At 39.4% G+C, this 21,707-nt stretch overlaps 2 protein-coding genes and 1 long non-coding RNA gene across 4 annotated transcripts in view; 2 read left to right on the top strand and 1 right to left on the bottom strand.

The window, feature by feature from the left end:
• On the bottom strand, positions 1-2,289 carry LOC127435612 (peptidyl-prolyl cis-trans isomerase B). Its single transcript, XM_051689206.1, has 5 exons — positions 2,061-2,289; positions 1,646-1,759; positions 1,468-1,561; positions 521-705; positions 1-383 (listed from the first exon to the last, which is right to left on the bottom strand). The coding sequence occupies exons 1-5, from the start codon at positions 2,253-2,255 to the stop codon at positions 261-263; spliced, it is 711 nt and encodes a 236-aa protein (XP_051545166.1). The 5' UTR covers positions 2,256-2,289; the 3' UTR covers positions 1-260.
• Positions 304-8,224, top strand: LOC127435615 (uncharacterized). Of its 2 annotated transcripts, none has more exons than XR_007896256.1 (3): positions 304-428; positions 7,138-7,295; positions 7,428-8,224. It is a non-coding gene; the product is annotated as an uncharacterized LOC127435615 (long non-coding RNA). The 2 variants fall into 2 exon arrangements; XR_007896257.1 differs by lacking the exon at positions 304-428 and adding an exon at positions 645-757.
• A 3,466-nt stretch (positions 8,225-11,690) lies between these two features.
• Positions 11,691-21,707, top strand: part of LOC127435609 (NUAK family SNF1-like kinase 1) — a 30,983-nt gene continuing 20,966 nt past the window's right edge. Inside the window, exon 1 of the mRNA XM_051689200.1 lies at positions 11,691-12,873. Within this exon, the coding sequence (XP_051545160.1) occupies positions 12,646-12,873 (228 nt within the window). The 5' untranslated portion in view covers positions 11,691-12,645. The remainder of the gene's footprint in view (positions 12,874-21,707) is intronic.

The raw sequence follows: 21,707 nt of genomic DNA, 5'->3' as shown, positions 1-21,707 counted from the left end.
TTTAAGAAAACCTGGATCCTTTATTGAACATTTGTTTACAAAAGCAAGTTATAGTGGGTCAGAAATCTGACCATTTGGAATGCTGGAATTTGACCCAGGATTTACCACTCTGCGGATCAGGACTTGTGTGCACGATGGTCCCACGAATGGGCGGAGCTCAGATGAGCTCATACATACACACTTTTATCTCCACTAGAACTCTAGTGGTACCAAATTCAATCCCCTTTAACCCAGAGTCCTGTTTTGTCCCCAAACTTAATTTACTCTTTAGCTATTGCAAAAGGCTTTTCCACGTCGATCTTGCCGCACTCGTGGACTGTGACGTCTTTGAGAGGTTTATCTCGTCCGTCTGTCTTGGTGGCCTCGATCTTTCTCACGACATCCTTAAAGACAGCAGGACATGACACAAAATGAACACGATCACTGAGGTAAAGGCACTTCTTAAAGAAAAATGTCTCAAAGTTGTAGACCCTGAGGGTAAAACCACATCTTCACAGATGGACAAAGTTGAGTTACTCACCATGCCTTCCAGGATTTTACCGAAGACAACGTGTTTGCCGTCTAACCATGGCGTCTGGACGGTGGTGATGAAGAACTGGGAGCCGTTAGTGTCTTTACCAGCATTGGCCATGCTGAGCCAACCTGGACCATAATGCTTCAACTTGAAGTTCTCATCAGGGAAACGGTCACCATATATGCTCTTGCCTACATACAGCGAAAAAAGGCGTTTGGAAGATTTCTAAAAACATACTTAAATGTTAAGTATCTGGCTGATCATTAATGACTTCCTTAACTTTTGAGAACTGATAACAATTCAACTTAATAATATTGACTATTTTCAGAATGTATTGCATTTCTCCACAATGCAGTTTTTTTCTAAGTCAAAATGACCCGAAACAAAAGCAGCTTTACTATACTGGACAATAGGCATAGACCTATTTTGTGATGAAGCTTTAATAATCTGTCAAGTTAGTTTAATATTTTAAAACAGTTTAAAGAGGAATTAGGTGGGTTATTTTGAAACCACTATTATTTTAGCACATATCATTAGCAGTGCAAGTTACTCAATTTAAAGTAATCCACTACAAATGACTAGTTACTACTTACATTTTAATCAGATTACTGATTAATCAAAAAAATTGCCACATTACTAATTACTTTTAAGTTACTTTCTAAAACACTTTTCACAGAATTCTAAATAATGTCCATTTCGCCTCACGTTTTTCCTTTTCAATGACATGTTAGTGACTCTTTTGCCGTTACAGAAACTCAGAACATATTTCATGTTTTAAATATAGTCTACATAACATTTTAGAAATTTGCGCAACCCAAGTAATGTACTGTACAACTGTACTGTGCTTGCAAGAATGTAACGTTACACTACTTTTGACTAAAAAGTATTTAGATTACACTCAAAACTGATCATTTGGGAACAGAATATGATGGTTAAAAAAGGCATTTCTGCACCTCCAGTTCCATCTCCTCTTGTGAAATCTCCTCCCTGGATCATGAAGTCTTTGATTACCCGATGGAACTTGCTGCCCTTGTAACCGAATCCTTTCTGTAAATCAGAGTAGTATTCGTTTAGTCGAATCACTTCATTATGAATCATGAATGTTTTACACCTGTGGAAAGCCACTCTCACCTCTCCAGTGGCCAGCTGAAGGAAGTTTTCCGTTGTTTTAGGGACAGTCTTTCCAAAGAGTCCAATGACAATCCGACCTACATCCTCATCTCCTATCCTCATGTCAAAGTAAACCTGAGAACACAAACGCAGCCGAATCAGAACACGAGTTGTGCAGACGCGTAATGGCGCACAGATTCAGTTCACCATGACGCCATGATTTCAAAGCACGGGACGCTTTTATTCTACACAAAAATCAGTGAGCTTTAATAAATGCAAAAAAAAAAAAAAAAAAAAAAAGTAAGAAAAAGGCTCAGATTCAAATGTGAACGCTGCATTCGATTCGAATGCAAACTGTAACATTTGTATCCAGTGGGCCTTATGCAACAATGTTCCACTGAATGTAGCGTTGTGCAGCTGTGCGGCGTCTCTTTACCTTAGCCGTGACTTTGGGTCCCTTTTTCTTCTCATCCGCCTGGGATCCGCTCGGAAATAGTAAGAAAATCACCGAGCCAACGACCAATGTGACTGCCACCAAAAACTTCATCCTCCTCTCGCAGATCCGAACCATGAACGACCAGAAAAAAAACGAATGTGTGGCGATTCCTGGGTGTTGGGGATTCTGTGGCATCCGGGGAGGAGATTTGAGCTGCGCCCGGAGTTCAGCATCTAACCCGGGAGGGAGCTGGGCGTTAATGGTGATCTAGAACCAGCTGAGCGCATTTAACTTCCTATGAAATCACACGCTACGCTCATGTCAAACTGGTCTGAGAACAGGCGGTAGAGCGCACGCTGCACTGTATGACGTGTCGTGATCTATCGGACGCTGATTGGACGAACGAATATGTCTCCCGGATGGAAGAGCCAATCAGAGTTTGAAACGCGTAAGAAATGGACGGACCCACAGCGACTAAGAGACGCATCAGGTTTAAAGGGACACGAAGCTTTCTGTCTCACAACCTGAATGTGTTTGTTGGACTGTTCCGGGTGAAATACAAGTTAAACTCAATCGACAACATTTGTTGGATAGTAATGATTACCACAAAAAATAATTTAGACTCGTGCCTATCTTAAAATAAATCGCGGTAACAGTGTGGTACTTGCAATGGAAGAGAACGGGGCCAGTCTATAAACACTACAATACACACTATTTCAAAAGTATAGCCACAAAACGTAAACAACTGCATGTGTTAACACGATTTAAGTGATTAAATCACTTACCTTATCTGTGTTAAGTTATATCCAATATTACATGATGACTTAATGTTAGTAAACCCAGTAATCTGGTATACGATATAACACCGGTCAACCCCTGATTTTATCACATGAAAATCATGTTAATACATATGTTTGTGTTTTGTGGCTATACTTTTGAACAATGAGTATTTTACCATTTATAAACTGGTCCCATTCACTTTAATTTAAAGTGCCGCAGCCTTGGTGTACTGGGTTTTTTGCTGTTGTTGTTGTTGTTAAACAAATATCAAGGAACATTCACGGTGTCATTTTATACCAGCAAAATATGTAGCCACACGTTGTTGTTTTAATATCTGACAGGATGATGCTTCCTAATATCACACATACATCACGCAGACATCTATTTGATGTGCATGTTTACATCTGGAAGAGGTATTTTTTACAATGTTTGCTCATCAGCAATACGTCTAAAATATGTTTCCTCTCAGATGTCAGTAAGACATTCAGTAGATGTCTTTGAGATGTTTAGGGTTTAAAATGTTGATAAATCTGATCTTTTTAAGATGTTAAGCAGATGTTAATTAGATTGTGATGAAAATGTTGCTATCTGGACTGGGTTTAGGATGTCGAGTTGACCCTGACAGCACACATGCAGTGATGTGAAAAAGTATTTGCCTGATTTCTTCTGTTTTTCAGACTACATTGTTTTAGATCTTCAAACGAGATATAACATAAAACAAAGACAACCTGAGTAAAAACAAAATGCAGTTTTCAAATATATATTTGTGCACTAAAGCAATAGTTATCCAACACCCATATCACCCATGTGAAAAACTAACTGCCCCCTTAAACTTAATAGCTGGTTGTGCAACCTTTAGCAGCAACAACTGCAACCAAATGCTACCGATAACTGGAGATCAGTCTTTCATAACGCTGTGGTGGAATTTTGACACTCTTCTTTGCCTCAGCATCTCAATAGGGTTCAGGTCTGGACTTTGAGTAGGCCACTCCAAAACTTGAATTTCGCTTCTTTTGAGCCTTTCAGAGGTGGACTTACTCCTATAATTTGGATCATTGTCTTGCAGCATAATCCAGTTGCGCTTGAGCTTCAACTCACGGACTGATGACCGTACGTTCTCCTTTAGGATTTTCTGGTAGAGAGCAGAATTCGTGTTTCCCACAATTATTGCAAATCGCCCTGAAGCAGCAAAGCATCCCCACACCATCACACTACCACCACCATGTTTGACTGTAGTATGATGTTCTTTTTGTGGAATTCTGTGTTTGATTTACACCAGATGTAACAGGACCCATCTCCCAAACAGTTCCACTTTCGACTCATCAGTCCACATAACATTCTCCCAAAAGGTTTGAGGATCATCAAGGTGTGTTTTGGCAAAATTCAGACAAACCTTAATGTTTTTCTGGATTAGCAGTTGTTTTCGCCCTGACACTTTTCCATGGATGGCATTTTTGGCCCAGTGTCTTTCTAATAGTGGAGTCATGAATAGTGACCTTTATTGATGCGAGAGAGGCCTGCTGTTCCTTGGATGTTGTCCTTGGCTTTTTTTGTGACTGCCTGGATGAGTCGTCGCTGTACTCTTGGAGGAATTTTAGAAGGTCAGCCACTTAGAGGTTAACTACTGTGCCAAGTTTTCTCCATTTAGAGATAATGGCTCTCACTGTGGTTCTTTGGAGTCCCAGAGCCTTTGAAATAGCTTTGTAACCCTTCCCAGTCTGATGTATTTCAATTACCTTTTTCCTCATCCTCCTCATCATCATCAACGTCAACATCATAATTTCTGGAATTTGTTTTGACCGTGGCATAGTGTGCTACAAGGTGAGATCTTTTAGCCAGCTTCATGCTGCTGAAAAAGTTCTATTTAGGTGTTGATTTGATTGAACTGGGATGGCAGTAATCAGGCCTGGGTGTGTCTGGTCCAGCGGAACCCATTATAAATGCAGTTTCATAGATTTGGGGATTTAGTAACTTAAGGGGGCAAATACTTTTTCACACAGGCCCAGTTGGTATTGGATAACTTTTTTGCTTCAGTAAATAACATTATCATTTAAAAACTGTATTTTATGTTTACTCAGATTGCCTTTGTTTTATGTTAGATTTTATTGCATTTTTGAAACAATGTAGTATGAGATATACACAAAAACAGAAGAAATTCAAATACTTTTTCACAGCACTTTACATCACCCAGACAGCTATTTGATGTGTGTGTTACATCTGGAGGACATACTTTTTACATTGTTTGCTCATCTGCAAAACGTCTACAAGACATTTCCTCTCAGATGTCAATAAGACATTCAGCAGATGTCTTTGAGACGTTTATGATTTAGAATGTTGGTAAATCTGATTTTAAGATGTTTATCAGATGTTAATTAGATTGTGATGCTTTCCAGATTAGAAACACTCTTAAACAGACATCTCAGAGACATACAGTGTGCTATCTGGAAATGGGGTGTATTAATGAATATTTAACATGATTACACATGCTAAACCCACAATTAGCATATTTCAGTGCAAAAGTCCAAGTTCTTTGGATTTTGTACCAATATTTTATGTTATGAAGCATCATGTGCTAGAACATCTGTATCCAGGACAATTCATTTTATTGAACTATAATATGTATACCATCAAAGACACAATCTCCATTCTTACTCAAAACTTAAATATATTTATTTTGATTTATTTAGATATACAGGACTACAAAAACTTATCGGAAACAGCAATAATTTAAACTTCGAGAAGGTTAAGAGTGCTCAGTCTTGAACCCAAAGATGTCAGGGTGTCCCTTATAAAACTGCGCCAGGAGTAGTTTCTTCTCTTTCAGTGAATACTTGGTGTTTTTGTCGATGTTCTTAAGCAGAGAGTACAGCTCACTTTTAGTCGACTCTTTCATATTCTCAATGAACCTACCCTGGGCACTTGCTGGCAAAATATGGCATCTATCAGATCAAGAGATGTTAACATCATAAATACTTTAATATATAATCATGGTCTTAATGTTAAATGCTCACACAATTATAAACTTGGCAAAAAAAGAAACATCCTCTCACTTTCAACTGCTTTTATTTTCAGCAAACATAACGTGTAAATATTTGTATGAACATAAAAAGATTCGACAACTAAGACATAAACTGAACAAGTCTATCACAGACATGTGACTAACAGAAATGGAATAATGTGTACCTGAACAAAGGGGGGGGGGCACTTACATTAATTCTGTTAAAACTTGTGTATTAAGGCCTGTTCACACCAAACCTGCTTTTTTTCGGTACGAATGTTTGATCCAAATGAGCTTTTGTATGGGAACAATGGATTCCAATGCCGCTATTCATCCGAGTCCAACAAATCGTTCGCCGACAATCCAATCCACTTTTTTTTTTTTTTTTTTTTTATGAAAAGGAGGGTTAAGTCTAAATACATTTTTGTGGTAATCACCATGCCACAAATGCTGTCGATTGAGCTTAACTTGTATTGAACCCGGAATTATACAGTATATTTATGCCGTTTATATGACCTTTCACAGCGCGTTTCCATGCACATTCTTACACCATTTATGCTTAATAACCGACAATGTGTGTTGTCATGTAAATGCATTACACAGCTTTTCTTTATCAGTGTACATCATTAACCACTTACAAAAAAAAAAAAAACAGATGGACACTGGTAGATTTTTGGCCATTAGCCTGATTTCGCGTTGCATGTAAACACTTTTACCGGGGTTCTTACTGGTTTTATCCAATGCACGCATGCCTCTTCTCAGTTTGACGTCAAAAGCAGAGAATAACTTGATAATTTGTCAGATTTTTTAAATAAGCTGATATTTGGAAGTTATCGGTGTACTGGTGTGTGCATGTAAATGGGCTTGTTGTTGGCTTACACATGCTGTGAGATCGTGCATGTAAACGCACTCAGCGTGGTCACGTGACAACTACATAGCATACTACTGTTTGAAACAATTTCAGTTTCTATGCACTATTTTTTTTTTAATTGTTGGCAATATACAATGTACACTACACGCAGTATGCGGTTCACTTCATTACAAACATGGAATACTAACGGAATTCTATGCAGTATATACTGTACTGTCTACTATTTTTATTTTCTTTTTTTAAATATGTGTGTATTCCATTGTGAGATTCAGTATTCCACACAAACGCAATGGGTCATCCAGCTCTTCCATGCATACAGAAAATTTGCCTATAGTGTTCAGTAACTTTTATGCTATATACAATATTGCAGGAATAATGAGAGTAGCATGCTATTGAAAACACAACCATACCTTTTGTGTATATGATAGGGCAGGATCTCAACAAGTCATACCAGATGGTGGAAGACATTCAGTGGGTGGAGAACCGACAAGTCCAGTCAAGTCCAGCTTCCCCATGAGAAGATCCAATGTGTTGCCTGGGTTCACAGGTGTACTATGGGAGAATAATAGAATGTCCTGCCTAAAAAGTAAAACAAACATTCCAATTATTATTATTAAAATGTAGTATAAAACCACTTATTATTGCAGTATAAACCTCATTTATAATAATCATCTGTTAAACCTGCACGGTGTGATGTTCATCAAACTCTCTTCACTAGGAGACAAAAGGGCTGTTTTTTGTCCAGAGACGGACCCTCTGTATTAAGGAATCTATAGAGACTGCTGCTGCTGTCCTGGAACCCTCCTGGTTTACTGGCCTAACACAGAACTTAAGTAAATGGGTTACCGAGTGGTCGATTCAAGGGACTGTACAATTTCCCCACAACATTAAAGGCAGCAGCTTTATCCTGAATTGATGCCATGCATTCTTTCGCTTTGTGCAGGTTTCAGACTCAAAATTCATTCATCGGTTTCACTCGTTATTCATTACCTGCTTTGTCCATCTGATTGGCTAGCAGTAAACTAATCAAATTGGGTGCGAAATAAATAAATAAAACCAAACAAACAATACCAAGATGTAACACGAGATGGCAGCAAAGTATGTAAAAATTACAGAGGGAACGTTTGGCTGTTTGGAACAGCACACTACCATTCTACTATTTCTGCAGGATAAAGTATGTATAGTATGTGACGAGGAGGAGGGCGTTGCCGGGGACGGAATCAGCGGGAGAGCGAGTTACAGGGCAGCCGGAGACGCCGGTTCGAGAGAGAGACGCACGCGCCGCGTTCTCTCTCTCTCTCTCTCTCTCTCTCTCTGTGTGTGTGTGTGTGTGTGAACTGTTACTGTGCATAGTAATCAGTGTACAGTAGTGTGGGTTGCAGTTTCAGCGCAGTTGTCACAAATGCTGCATAGAGGGGATTGTTGCATTGTTTCATTTTATTCCAAATTGTTCTGCACCAAGTGAAGTTTCAGCAAATAAACAGCAAGGCAATGCTATCCCCCCTGCTCTAGAGTACTAAGGGGCTGATGTGCCTTGCTAAAATTGTTTCTACTGGTTCTATCATCCATCCATCCATCCATCCATCTCTCTCTCTCTCTCTATCTATCTATCTATCTATCTATCTATCGTTCTTTACTATTTATCTATCCATCCATCCATCTGTCATTTTATCTATCTATCTATCTATCTATCTATCTATCTATCTATCTATCTATCTGTCTGTCTGTCTATCTGTCTGTCACCCACCCATCCATCCATCCATCTATCTATCTATCGTTCTTTACTATTTATCTATCTATCCATCCATCCATCTGTCATTTTATCTATCTATCTATCTATCTATCTATCATCCATCCATCCATCCATCCATCCATCTATCTGTCGTTTCATCCATCTATCTATCTATCTATCTATCTATCTATCTATCTATCTATCTATCTATCTGTCTGTCTGTCTGTCTGTCATCTGCATGTCTGTCTGTCATCCACCCACCCACCCACCCATCTATCTATCTATCTGTCTATCTATCTATCTATCTATCGTTCTTTACTATTTATCTATCTATCCATCAATCCATCTGTCATTTTATCTATCCATCCATCCATGATCCATCTATCTGTCATTTCATCTATCTATCTATCTATCTATCTATCTATCTGTCTGTCTGTCTGTCTGTCCAACATTCATTCATCCATCCATCCATCCATCCATCCATCATTCTTTACTATTTATTCATCCATCCATCCATCCATCCATCCATCATTCTCTCTATCCATTTATCTGTCCGTCAGTCAGTCAGTCAGTCTGTCTGTCTGTCTGTCTGTCTGTCTGTCTGTCGTTCTGTCATCCATTCATTCATCCATCATCCATCCATCCATCCATCTATCTATCGTTCTGTCTATTTATCTATCCATCGAACTATTTGACAGATCTATTTCTGTTTCTCTCTTTTTTGGCAGCTGTTCCAGTTTTCCATATCTTAGACAGGTGGATCTCTCCTGTCATCATTTGAAATGAAAGATGTGTTTGTCGTGTCACTTGCAGGCTCGCACGTAAACATGGCCTCAAAGGGGAACACAGCTACTGTATGTGACCTATGATGAGAGGCTGTAAATCTTCCATTCTGTTATCTGCATTTCACTGCGGTCACCTCTCTCTCTCTCTGTCTGGCTTCTACTCTCTTACCTCATGTCGTTCTTTGTCCTCTTTGGATCCTGCTGTTTTTAATTTTGGTGAGTGCAGGGAACGTGGCTGTGCAGGTTTGTGTGATGAACTTAAAGCAGTTATGGTGAAAACTGTGCCAGATGCCTGAAGGACTTCAAATACCTGAATGAAACATCTTAAAACAAACCTTTGTTTGATGTCCAAGAGAAAAATGAAACCATAACATTTCTGAGGATCAAGGATATATGACCCTATAAAAAATTCAGCAGGCCCTTTGTATAAAAATATTTGTTACATAATTGTTTAAATAACTGTCAGCCACACAGGGTTTGAGGAGGAATCTTATTTTAATAAAATATCTTTTTTACCTTTTGAGGAATTTCTTTCAATATGACACTTCTTTGAATTTTTATGAGCTTGACAGCCCCTTGTCCTCGTTCATCCTCATTGTATTGAAGAGAGCAGCTTGGACATTCAGCTAGACTCTCCTCGTGTTTCACAAAAGAACGAGAGTCGTGCAGGTTTAGTAAATGATGACAAACTTTTTATTTTTAGATGAACTATGTTACTCTTACAAACTGACCTTAATAACTGACCTACAGTTGCATTTTCACCAGTAGGGAGCAATATATCCTGATATCTGATGCCAGGGTGCATCTAAGGCCAAGTTTCATTTGAGATACAAATCTTGGAACAGCACACATACACAGTTACCGCTTGAGTCTGAAGTCCGCTACCTGACTGCTTAACACAGCTCAAACAAAGACAAACAACTGTGTCTGCAGTCTGTTTGACTCAAACTTCCCCTCCGCCAGTCAGAGGCTAATTTACGCTAAGCTGGATCCAAAAAGAAGCAAACAAAATAAAACAACCCTGTTTGGCTGAGACAGAATATGTGGAGTGAGATTTAAGCATTTGAGCTGGAGGTAACTCATTCCCTGCAATTTATTTCAGCCATGCATGCGTTAGTTCAAGTCAAGTTTGTTTTATTTGTATATCTCTTCACAATACATATGGTTTTATAGCAGCGTTACAGAAAATAGAGCCTTAAAATTTGCAGTTAGTAAGCCAAAGTGCTCAATATAAACATCACAGTATGGACAGAAAGCATATAAGCCCTGATTAACACTTTTGTTCTTGTAGTTCAGCCAAACTTGGTCAGTATTTTAGTGGTTTATTTATAATGGTCATAACCAAGGAAATGTGGCAACATTTGGCTCACGAACAAAGCTGTTATCTTTCCCGCTAAGTTATGAAAGAGTTACATTTGCTTGTAGACCTTTGAACGTCTGAAATTCAAATATATCTTATATCATACTATGATATATGAGTTCCATTCTGAACCAATGAGCAAAACAGTTTCTATGCAAATGAAAGCTGGTTCCCCATTGGAGCTTAGGTCTAGCAGTTTACACACATGCAAAGTTCTAAAACACTTTATTTAATCATAATATAAAATATTATATTATTACTCAGTTAAGTGGTTAACATGACAACATGAATCTTCGAAAGTCTTTCCTTCATTCTTCCCTCTGTTCCAGCTGTTCCATTCGATTTAATTTTGATTAATTTGGGTATATTTCAGTTATAAAGTCTATTTTACATATAAAAGAAATGATCTCTCAGCTAATGCTGTTAATTATACAGGGAACCTTCTTAATAGGTACATTACAAATATATTAATTAAAAAAAACTAACTACATGGCCCAAACTATGCATTTCAATTTCCTGATTTGATTCGATTCTGATTTACAAACTCTTATATTCTCCCCTTTTTCTCCCCAATTTGGAATGCCCAATTCCCAATGCGCCCTAAATCCTCGTGGTGGCGTAGAGACTCACCTCAATCCAGGTGGCGGAGGACGAATCTCAGTTGCCTCCGCGTTTTAGACCGTCAATCCGCACATCTTATCACGTGGCTTGTTGAGCGCGTTACCGCAGAGACCTAGTGCGTGTGGAGGCTTCACGCTATTCTCCGCGGCATCCAGGCACAACTCACCACGCGCCCCCACTGAGAGCGAGAACCACATTATAGCGACCACCAGGAGATTACCCCATGTGACTCTACCCTCCCTAGCAACCGGGCCAATTTGGTTGCTTAGGAGACCTGATGCGAGTTTTAAACTAGATTTTTAAAAGATTTCTCATTTTAACACCTTGGACAACCTTATTTGTCAATAACCCATGAGTATAAGACCAAAAAAACCCCAAACAAAACAAAAAAGTCTTTGACAACACCATCCCCTTTATTTTTTAATTTTTTTTACAAATCGACCACTGGTTATCAGTAAAAGATTGAACATTTGCTCTGTTTTCACTCTAGTAAATCAGAATGTCTCCAAAGATGTGTCCACAAATCAGAGTCAGACAAAGAGAGAGACGGAGAGAGAGAGAGAGAGGTAAAGAAAGCAGTGACTCCGCCTCTCCCTCTCTCCAGTCTTTATTTTCTGTTTCTCAGTCTGAAGGACAGAGAGAAGGAATCAGAGATCAGGACACGAGGAGGAGAGAAAAGGGGCGCACACACCGAATCATGGCCACATCCGACACGGCAGCGCAGCGCATCATTCAATCAGATCCCCGCACACCGAGTCTCATACCACGGATCACCGGCATCGGAACCGAGCTGACTGAGAGCACGGCGGATCCGCGGACAGAATGAGGGTGATTTATATCCAGAACGCCGGCGCGGTCGCTGCTTTCTCGGCTCAGACACGGGGAGGGTTTCTGCGGTAGATTGAAACAAAGGAATAGCGGAGAAATCATGATCGCACGCGCCACGGGAAAGAGAAAACGTCATAATGGAATTGCGAACGTCATAATAGAATAGCACGTGTCATTATAGAATAGAACACAACATACTGATTGTCGTTCTAATTGTGAGTGATTCATTGTAGCAGTTGTATAGGTGCCATAGAATCATGTTCTGCCACATTCTGATTCCAGTGGAATGTGTCATTTGAATATTATGCCTTGTAGAATATTTTTAGTCCGTTTAGTATCCCTGTTTTATTGCTCATAACTAGACTGAGATTATTTTTTTTCTTAGATAGCCTACCAGAGCTGACCATAGGTAGAATAGATAGACGCCTCATTGAAAAATAAGTCATTATTGACAATCATAAATTAGTTCATATGTTGACATAATTAAACCTTTCCTTGTAATTTATTTATTTATTTATATGCTAATTAGGTCTTATTAGTTTTATTTTATATTATCAATATAATTCGAAAGCATTTAGTCAAGATACTAATACGTAAAGGGACGTGTCAAATGTCATCCTCCCGGGTGATGGAGACACATAGGCCAGGTGACCCGTCGGGCCCCTCGGTGGTTGCGGTGGCCCCTGAGGGCCCCGGTGAGGTCAAACGCAGCAGCTCAGGTGTGAAGAAACATCATCACAAACACAACCTAAAGCATCGTTACGAGCTGTTGGAGACCCTGGGAAGAGGAACGTACGGCAAAGTCAGGAAGGCCATTGAGCGGCATTCTGGAAGGGAGGTAAGATCTCCTAACTCGTAATTTGCTTGTGATAATCGCATCTGCTAAATGAATAAATGTAAATGTAAACGTGAATATGTTTAAATGCATACTATATGGGTGGTGTGGCTTAGTGGTTAAAATCTGGGCTGCTAACTGAAAGGTTGCAGGTTCAAACCTATCACCATTGTGCCCTTGAGCAAAATAGGTACAGTACAGTGATGGCATCAGATGGTATATATTTGGTCAGCATATTCACAATAGTTATTACAAAGAATAGTATTACTATTCCTGCTGAAAAAAAACGTAAGTAGATTTGCTGGTTTTAGCTGGTTTAAGGCGGTCTAGATGGTCTACTAGCCTAGCCAAGCTGGTTTAGCTGGTCTAAGTCTAACCAGTGCTGAAAAATGCCCCAAATCCACCTAAAGCCATCAAAATAGACCAGTTTAGCCAGCTCGACCAGACTGAGAGACCAGCTAACCACATAGTACTTTTTTGCAAGTGCTGAAAATAACTTTGGACAAAATCATCAGCTAAATGAATCAAAATAAATGACCCTGGTCCTTGGACCGGCTGTAGTTTGTCGTTAACGGTGTCAGCACAGTGTAACCCATAATAATCACTTGTTGCGTTTGGCTCGTTCCGACCCCTCTCATGGGAATTCCACCCCACACGCGCACTCAGCACGCGCAAGAGCAGATGTTTTAAATCTCGGTTTTGACGGGCCCTAATGGCCCCAATGAAACACATTGCACTTCAGCCAATTTACCGTTTCTACAGCAGCTGGGGTCAAAGGTCGCTGCTGACTGGTCACCATAAATAACAATGCAACCAGCACCGCGTGTTTTAAAGAACTTGAGTTCTGACCCACAGGTCACTAATGCACTCTGACCTTGATGCCAACAGCTCTAGTGAACCTCAGCTGTGGGCATGCAGGGCTTTAGTGTTCATTTGTTCATTAATCAAACACACCAGATGCGTTCGACTGGCCGTGGCATGTGTCTTTGGTTGTTCTTTAACGTTGTTGTCCGAACGGCTCAGAAACTGAACTCAGAATAGCTGCTGGCAACAGTGAGAAACCTTTCCATTCAATCTGTTGCATACTATGTGTGTGCAGGATATGAAAATGTACTATACTGTACAAACACACCCTCAAGTGCTAAATGGGTATTGGATACATGTGTTTCCATAGCAACATGATTGTTGTTGTGGCATTTATGATCTAAAAGCAGATATAAAGACTGTTTTTTAATGATTTACAATACAGGCCATTTCATAACACATAGTGAATACAGGTAAAGTGGGGCATCTGGGAAGTTCAGTCATCTATTATATTTTTTTTATCATGGTGGGGACTTTCCACTAACTTCTATTGTTTTTATTCTGAGCTAATGATATTTACTCCCTGCTAACCCAACCCATTACCCCTACCCCTAAACCTTGCCATTACAGAAGCCTTTTTGCATTTTTACATTGTCATAATGGCATTATTAAGTAGGGCCAGGTGTTGATACAGATTTCCCACTTTGATTCGATTCATAAGCTTTTGATTCCGATCTCGATCTCGATTCATATGGGTAGGTTTTTATTACGCTGTCCATTTTGCTTACATATAAAATAAATTCTCTCTCAGCTAATGCTCTTAATTATAAAGGAACCTTCTAGGTACAATTCGAAAATATTAATTTTACAAATTATATTTTATCAGTAGTTTTTCATCAAATTGGTCACATTTTAGCTTTTGAAAAATGTTCAAATTCAGTCTATTCCATCAGTTAATGTCTTGAAATTGCATATATTATGTTGCATATATATTTTTGGTAAATTTTTATTGTTTACTTGCATTAATTTGTACTATTTACAAGCATTTACATTGATATATAGAACATGTGCTTAATCGATACTGTCTCTTTAAGACTAACGGCATCAGCCAATAAGCGCGTATAAGAGAAGACGTGTGTAATTTCTTTAGCGCATCCATGTGTGACTATAATTAAATGTTTCTTTTTTTGTTGTTGTTTTTAATCAACAACTGACTAAAAAAAACACCAAGGGTATTAAAAGATACATTATTCAATGACATATAGATTCGTGGATCTTGTCTTTGAACACAGAATGAGATAAACCAAACTTTTACTCTCAACACGCAGACAAAGGACCTCTGTGCTCATAACTTCTCCACTATACTTATCAATCACTGGTGAGTGAAATCTGAACATTTACTAGCCAGTGGCTAATCATAGACATTTTTAGTTGCATAGCACAAGATTTGTTTGCACATGTGAGTGATTTACTTGCATTATAGAGCATTAGAGTAACATATAGAGTAAAAGATCTAATTTAAGAATCAGTATTGAGATTGTTCAAAGATTGCGATGCATCAAAAAATCTATATTTTTAACCACCATTTATTTAGTATGTTTATTAAGCCATTTTTCTCATTGGGACCATTGACTGCCCTCCCCCCAAGACAAACACATTTACTTACCCATAAAAAAAATCTAGAGTTCTGGCAATCTAGACGCAAACTTGCCACAAATTTGCAGCAAATATGCCTTTTATTATTTTTACATACAAATGAGCTTGTGATTCACCACAAATGGTGAACCTGCAGCAAACCTTTGGCAACAGTGGACAATTTGCCGCAAGTTTGCCGCAAAGCTCATTTACATGTGAAAATAATCGGGCAAATTTGCCAGAAACTCTTGATTTTTGTAAGGGTAGCTAAATCTAAATGGGAACATACCATAGACTTCTATTATTTTTTATATAAATCGAATTATAATTACTACCAGTGATGGGCAGTAGCTTCGCTACAAATAATGAAGCTATTAGCTTAATTACATTTCTGAGTAGCAAGGAGGTAGCTTCGTTAGTTTTTAAATCAAGTAGCTTTTCAGTAGCAAAGCTATATTTTTGATTAGCCAGTTTTGAATCAGAACTAAAGATGTCCGAATCACAAATGAATCGCTCATCTGAGTCAGTTCTTTACAATGAATTGGTCACACGTTATAGCAAAGCGGTCTGTATCAGTTCGCGATTCAATCTGAATGACTCAAAAAGCTCATGTGCTTGCTGCTGAATCATTTGGTGCACACAGACACACACACACACACACACACACACACACACACACACAAACACACACACACACACACACACACACACAAGGAATTTCGTCTCTGATCGGAAGCTTCCAGTACATACAGAAATACAACAGCAAAACACAGAATTACAAGATAAGATGAATAATAAATGTACAGAGTTGTTATAGAGGAATGTGCAAAGGAAATTATGTTCAAATGGGTATGGGTTTATAGAGGTGGTAGTTTAAATATGAAAAATAAAATGTTAAAAGAGTGCATTTTCATTTTGAACACATGGGTTTGTATAGGTAATGTATAAATAAAAAATTTTTATGAGTATTTTACATGCATATTATATTGCACCACACTGCATACTGGAATACTGTATTGCACTTTACTGTACTATACTGTACCATGGCTTTGATAAACATTATGTGAATAAGTCTATTAGATGCTTTGTCTATGAGAGTATGTTCTGTGCATCTGGTTGAAAAAAATATATGAAATAGCTTAAATGTAGCAAGCTACTTTTGGCTTGTAGCTTGAAGTGTAATTTGCTACTTTCTCTGAAGTGTAGCTTTTAGCTTAGCTTAACAGATTTTCTGTTGAGTAGTTGGTAGTTTAGCATGCTACATTTTTTGAGTAGCTTGCCCAACACTGATCACTACAGACTAACCCAATCCTTAAAAGAAAACTTTTACTTTATTTTTTAAATTGTTTTTCCAGATTTCCATGCCCACATGTCTGTTTTGTTTTTTCATTTAACATTTTTCTTGATTCATAAACATATAACAAAACAAAAAACACAACATATATACACTGAATCAACATTTAACCCCCCCAATGCCCCTCCCCAATCACCAAACCCACTCTAACCCCCAACGAACACCCCTGTGGTCACAAATACACTATATTGCCAAAAGTATTCGCTCACCTGCCTTTAGACGCATATGAACTTAATGACATCCCATTCTTAATCCATAGGGTTTAATATGACGTCGGCCCACCCTTTGCAGCTATAACAGCTTCAACTATTATGGGAAGGCTTTCCACAAGGTTTAGGAGTGTGTTTATGGGAATTTTTGACCATTCTTCCAGAAGCGCATTTGTGAGGTCAGACACTGATGTTGGACGAGAAGGCCTGGCTCACAGTCTTCGCTCAAATTTATCCCAAAGGTGCTCTATCGGGTTGAGGTCAGGACTCTGTGCAGGCCAGTCAAGTTCTTCCACACCAAACTTGCTCATCCATGTCTTTATGGACCTTGCTTTGTGCACTGGTGCGCAGTCATGTTGGAACAGGAAGGGGCCATCCCCAAACTGTTCCCACAAAGTTGGGAGCATGGAATTGTCCAAAATCTCTTGGTATGCTGAAGCATTCAGAGTTCCTTTCACTGGAACTAAGGAGCCAAGCCCAGCTCCTGAAAAACAACCCCACACCATAATCCCTCCTCCACCAAACTTCACAGTTGGCACAATGCAGTCAGACAAGTACCGTTCTCCTGGCAACCGCCAAACCCAGACTCGTCCATCAGATTGCCAGATGGAGAAGCGTGATTCGAACGCATCTCCACTGCTCTAGAGTCCAGTGGCAGCGTGCTTTACACCACTGCATCCGACGCTTTGCATTGCACTTGGTGATGTATGGCTTGGATGCAGCTGCTCGGCCATGGAAACCCATTCCATGAAGCTCTCTACGCACTGTTCTTGAGCTAATCTGAAGGCCACATGAACTTTGGAGGTCTGTAGCGATTGACTCTGCAGAAAGTTGGCGACCTCTGCGCACTATGCGCCTCAGCATCCGCTGACCCCGCTCTGTCATTTTACGTGGCCTGAATTGCTGTCATTCCCAATCGCTTCCACTTTGTTATAATACCACTGACAGTTGACTGTGGAATATGTAGTAGCGAGGAAATTTCACGACTGGACTTGTTGCACAGGTGGCATCCTATCACAGTACCATGCTGGAATTCACTGAGCTCCTGAGCGCGGCCCATTCTTTCACAAATGTTTGTAGAAGCAGTCTGCATGCCTAGGTGCTTCATTTTATACACCTGTGGCCATGGAAGTGATTGGAACACCTGAATTGAATTATTTGGATGGGTGAGCGAATACTTTTGGCAATATAGTGTAGATACACACACAAAAAAAAACAAGAAAACAAAAACAAAAAACAACATAATTATCATATATAATTAAAACTAAACATCTCTCTCCCCAGCCCCTCCTCGAGAGTCCCCCCAAAACACAGAGTAATTGCCCCACTTCCTGTCAAACAAATTCTGAACCCCCAGCCTTCTGCTTGACATCTCTTCAAAAGCAGCCACCCTCCCCATCTCCGCACACCACTCCGGAAATGAGGGCGCCCTATCCGACTTCCATACCCATAAAATAATTAGCCTGCCAACCATAATGCTGGTCAGAACCCAATTTTTTTATATGTTTATCCCCAAAATTTATGACCACCCCATCGCCCAAAATACAGAGTCTGGGGCAGAATGAAATTTGAGTGCCTAAAACGTCACACAAAAAACTCTGAACTTTCAACCAAAATTCCTGGATCTTAACACACCCCCAAAAAGTCTCCATCTTCTGATTGGCATTGCCAGCAGGTGGGTGTGTCTTTAAGACCAAGCCTATACAATCTAGAGGGAGTCCAATAGAATCTATGTAAAATCTTAAATTGCAGAAGGCGCACCCTTGCATCTCTAGATGTAGACTTGACATTTTTAGAATCCTAGCCCACACTCCTTCCTTCAATACCAAATTTAAATCTTTCTCCCATAATCTCTTGAGAGAAGTTGAAGCTCCATCCCCCAGACTCTGAATTAGCAGGGAGTAATACACTGATGCCTCATGACCTTTTCCAAAAGCCGTAATCACCTCTCCCAGAGTATCTGCCGCTTTAGGGGGGTGTATGCTACTCCCAAAAACAATACAGAGCAGGTGGCGCAGCTGTAAATACCTATAGAATTGAGATCTGGGAATTCCATAATGTTGAACCAAATTTTTAAAAGATCTCAACACTCCACTCTCATATAGGTCACCGAGTGTATTAACGCCCCTCAAAATCCAGCAGAAAGGGGACTTATTAATACATAATTTTGGGTTCAGCCATATGCTTGAGGCAACATTTAAATAAATGTCCGAATTAAACACTCTGGACACTTTTTTCCATACCAAGTGCAAATGCGAGATACTGGGGTGTAACTTAACTTCTCCGATTAGTTTGATAGAAAGGCTTTGCAAAGGCAAAATAGGGGCAAGAACTTCCTGTTTAATACAAAACCAGGAAGGTGCTCTCTCAGGTGGAAGTGACCAGTGAGCCAAACGTCTGAGACCGAATACATGATAATAAAACAAAATCTTGGGTAGGCCTAGCCCACCTTTGTTAATCGGTCTATGTAACTTCAAATGTAATCTAGGACGCTTACCATTCCAAATGAAGGACTTCGCTATGCTATCAAATTGCTTGAAGTAAGAGAGGGGGACATCTACAGGGAGAGATTGTAACAGGTAGTTAAATTTTTGGAATACAATTCATTTTAATAACATTAACCTTTCCAATCATAGATAAATGTAATGAAGCCCACCTGCCCACATTGCTCGAAAACCTTTTTATTAAGGGGTCAAAATTAACTCTAACTAAATCAAGACAAATTTAATAATAAAATGCCCAAATACTTAATGCCCTGTTTGGGCCACTGGAAAAGCTGTTACTGGGCAGTACGCTGTCAGAGCCAAAGCTTTGGATTTAGACCAATTGACTCTGTATCCTGAGAACTTAGAAAAGGAATGAATAATTCTGTGGAGGCAAGGTATAGATCTAATGTGGTCGGAGACGAATAATAAAATATAATCTGTGTAAAGCAAAAGATTATGCGCCACACCTCCCGCCACCACCCATGGAAAATCATCTTCCCTTCTTATCGCGGCTGCTAATGGTTCCAGGGCAAGACAGAACAATAATGGGGAAAGAGGGCAACCCTGCCGGGTGCCCCTGTCCAGAGTAAAATAATCTGAAATTAATCCATTTGTTTGTACCGCCGCTACCAGGTGTCTATAAAGTAACTTAATCCATCCAATAAAAGTATTCTCGAACCCATATATTTCCAAAATCTTAAAAAAGATAATCCCATTCTACCATATCAAACGCCTTTTCGGCGTCAAGTGAAATGGCAGCGACCGGAGTCTGATCATTCGCCACTGACCACATGATATTGATGAAATGCCTCATGTTATCAGAAGAGCTGCGGCCACAAATAAACCCCACCTGATCTATATGTATAATAAATGTCATAACTTTACTTAATCGGTTAACCAGAATTGTTGACAATATTTTTACGTCTAGCTGGATCAGGAAAATTGGACAGTAACTCTTACACTTGTTTGGATCTTTGTCCTTTTTAAGAATCAGACTGATTCGGGCTTGTGTCATGGTTGGCGGAAGCTTTCCATTCTTTAATGATTCCGTATAAACTTCTAACAAAAGTGGAGCCAGTTCTGTAGCATAAGATCTAAAAAATTCCAAAGCCATCTGACCCTGGAGCCTTGCCTGTAGGCAAGGCCTTACTTACCTTGCTGAGCTCCTCTAAGGTTATCTCAGAATCAAGAGAATTGTTTTGCTCATTCGTCAGTTTAGGGAGTTCTAATGGTTCCACAAAGTTTCTAATATCTTCATCAGTAGACGAAGTTGTGGAACTGTAAAGATCAAGATAGAATTCTTTAAAAGCATTATTAATATCAATGGCTGAGGTAAATATTTCACCACCAGCAGATTTCACTGAGGGAGTGGTAGAAAAAGACTCTGTCTGCTTTATATATCTAGCCAAAAGCTTCCCTGCTTTGTCCCCCGACTCAAAGTATGACTGTCTTGCCCTGAATTTCCAAAACTCCACCTTCCACGACAAAATAGTATTATATATGTATTTCAATCGGGTCAATTCTCTGAGGCCATCGGACGACATTCGGCGCTTCAGCTCTGCCTCTGCACTTTTAATATTCCCTTCCAACTCCACAAGTTCTCGTGCTTTGGATTTTTTTAATGAATGAGGCATACTCTATGATCTGACCCCTAAGAACCGCTTAAAGTGCCTCCCAATCCATGCCCACAGAGGATACTGAGGACCAGTTGGTCTCCATATAAACATTGATTTCAGCCTTTAACATTTGTTGGAATTCAGGATTTTGCAAAATGGATACATTAAAATGCCAACTATATGATTTCTTTTTCTCCATATGTTGCAACACCTCTAAACACACCAGGGCGTGATCTGAGACTAAAATGTTTCCAATTGAGCAATCAACAACAGATGAAATGAGGTACTTAGATATATATATAAAAAAAATCTATTCTAGAATAAATCTTATGGACTGATGAAGAAAATGTATTGTCCCTACCAGATGGGTTCACAAGTCTCCAAATATCTGTGAGACCAAGAGTTTTAAACATTCTATGAAGCGTCAATGTTGCTCTAGGGGTCTTACACACTTTTGCTTCACTATGATCAAGGACTGAGTCCATCAAATGATTAAAGTCTCCTCCCAATATTATATCATGAGGGGTGCCAGCGGCTTGCAACATCCCTTCAAGGTCTATAAAGAAAGCCCTGATCATCAGCGTGAGGTGCGTAAATATTAGCCAGAATCAATTTCTGCTAAAACAATAATGACCCTTCCTAATTTATCTTCAATCTGTTTGAGACATTTGAATTGTAGATGTTTACTTATCAATGTAATGACTCCCCTGCTCTTACTTGAGCCAGCACTAAA

This window comes from Myxocyprinus asiaticus, chromosome 46 (assembly GCF_019703515.2).
Source record: "Myxocyprinus asiaticus isolate MX2 ecotype Aquarium Trade chromosome 46, UBuf_Myxa_2, whole genome shotgun sequence".
Lineage (NCBI taxonomy): Eukaryota > Metazoa > Chordata > Actinopteri > Cypriniformes > Catostomidae > Myxocyprinus > Myxocyprinus asiaticus.
Note: the sequence above shows the minus strand (reverse complement) of the source record. Positions and strands in the feature narration are given on the sequence as shown.

Bases quoted from the DNA above. Each gene is read 5' to 3' on its own strand.
- LOC127435612 (XM_051689206.1), bottom strand. From the start codon at position 2,255: ATGCCACAGAATCCCCAACACCCAGGAATCGCCACACATTCGTTTTTT. The intron at 1,760-2,060 runs GTAAAGAGACGC...TTGTGTTCTCAG, and splicing joins GACCCAAAGTCACGGCTAAG to GTTTACTTTGACATGAGGAT. The intron at 1,562-1,645 runs GTGAGAGTGGCT...TCTGATTTACAG, and splicing joins TTCAGCTGGCCACTGGAGAG to AAAGGATTCGGTTACAAGGG.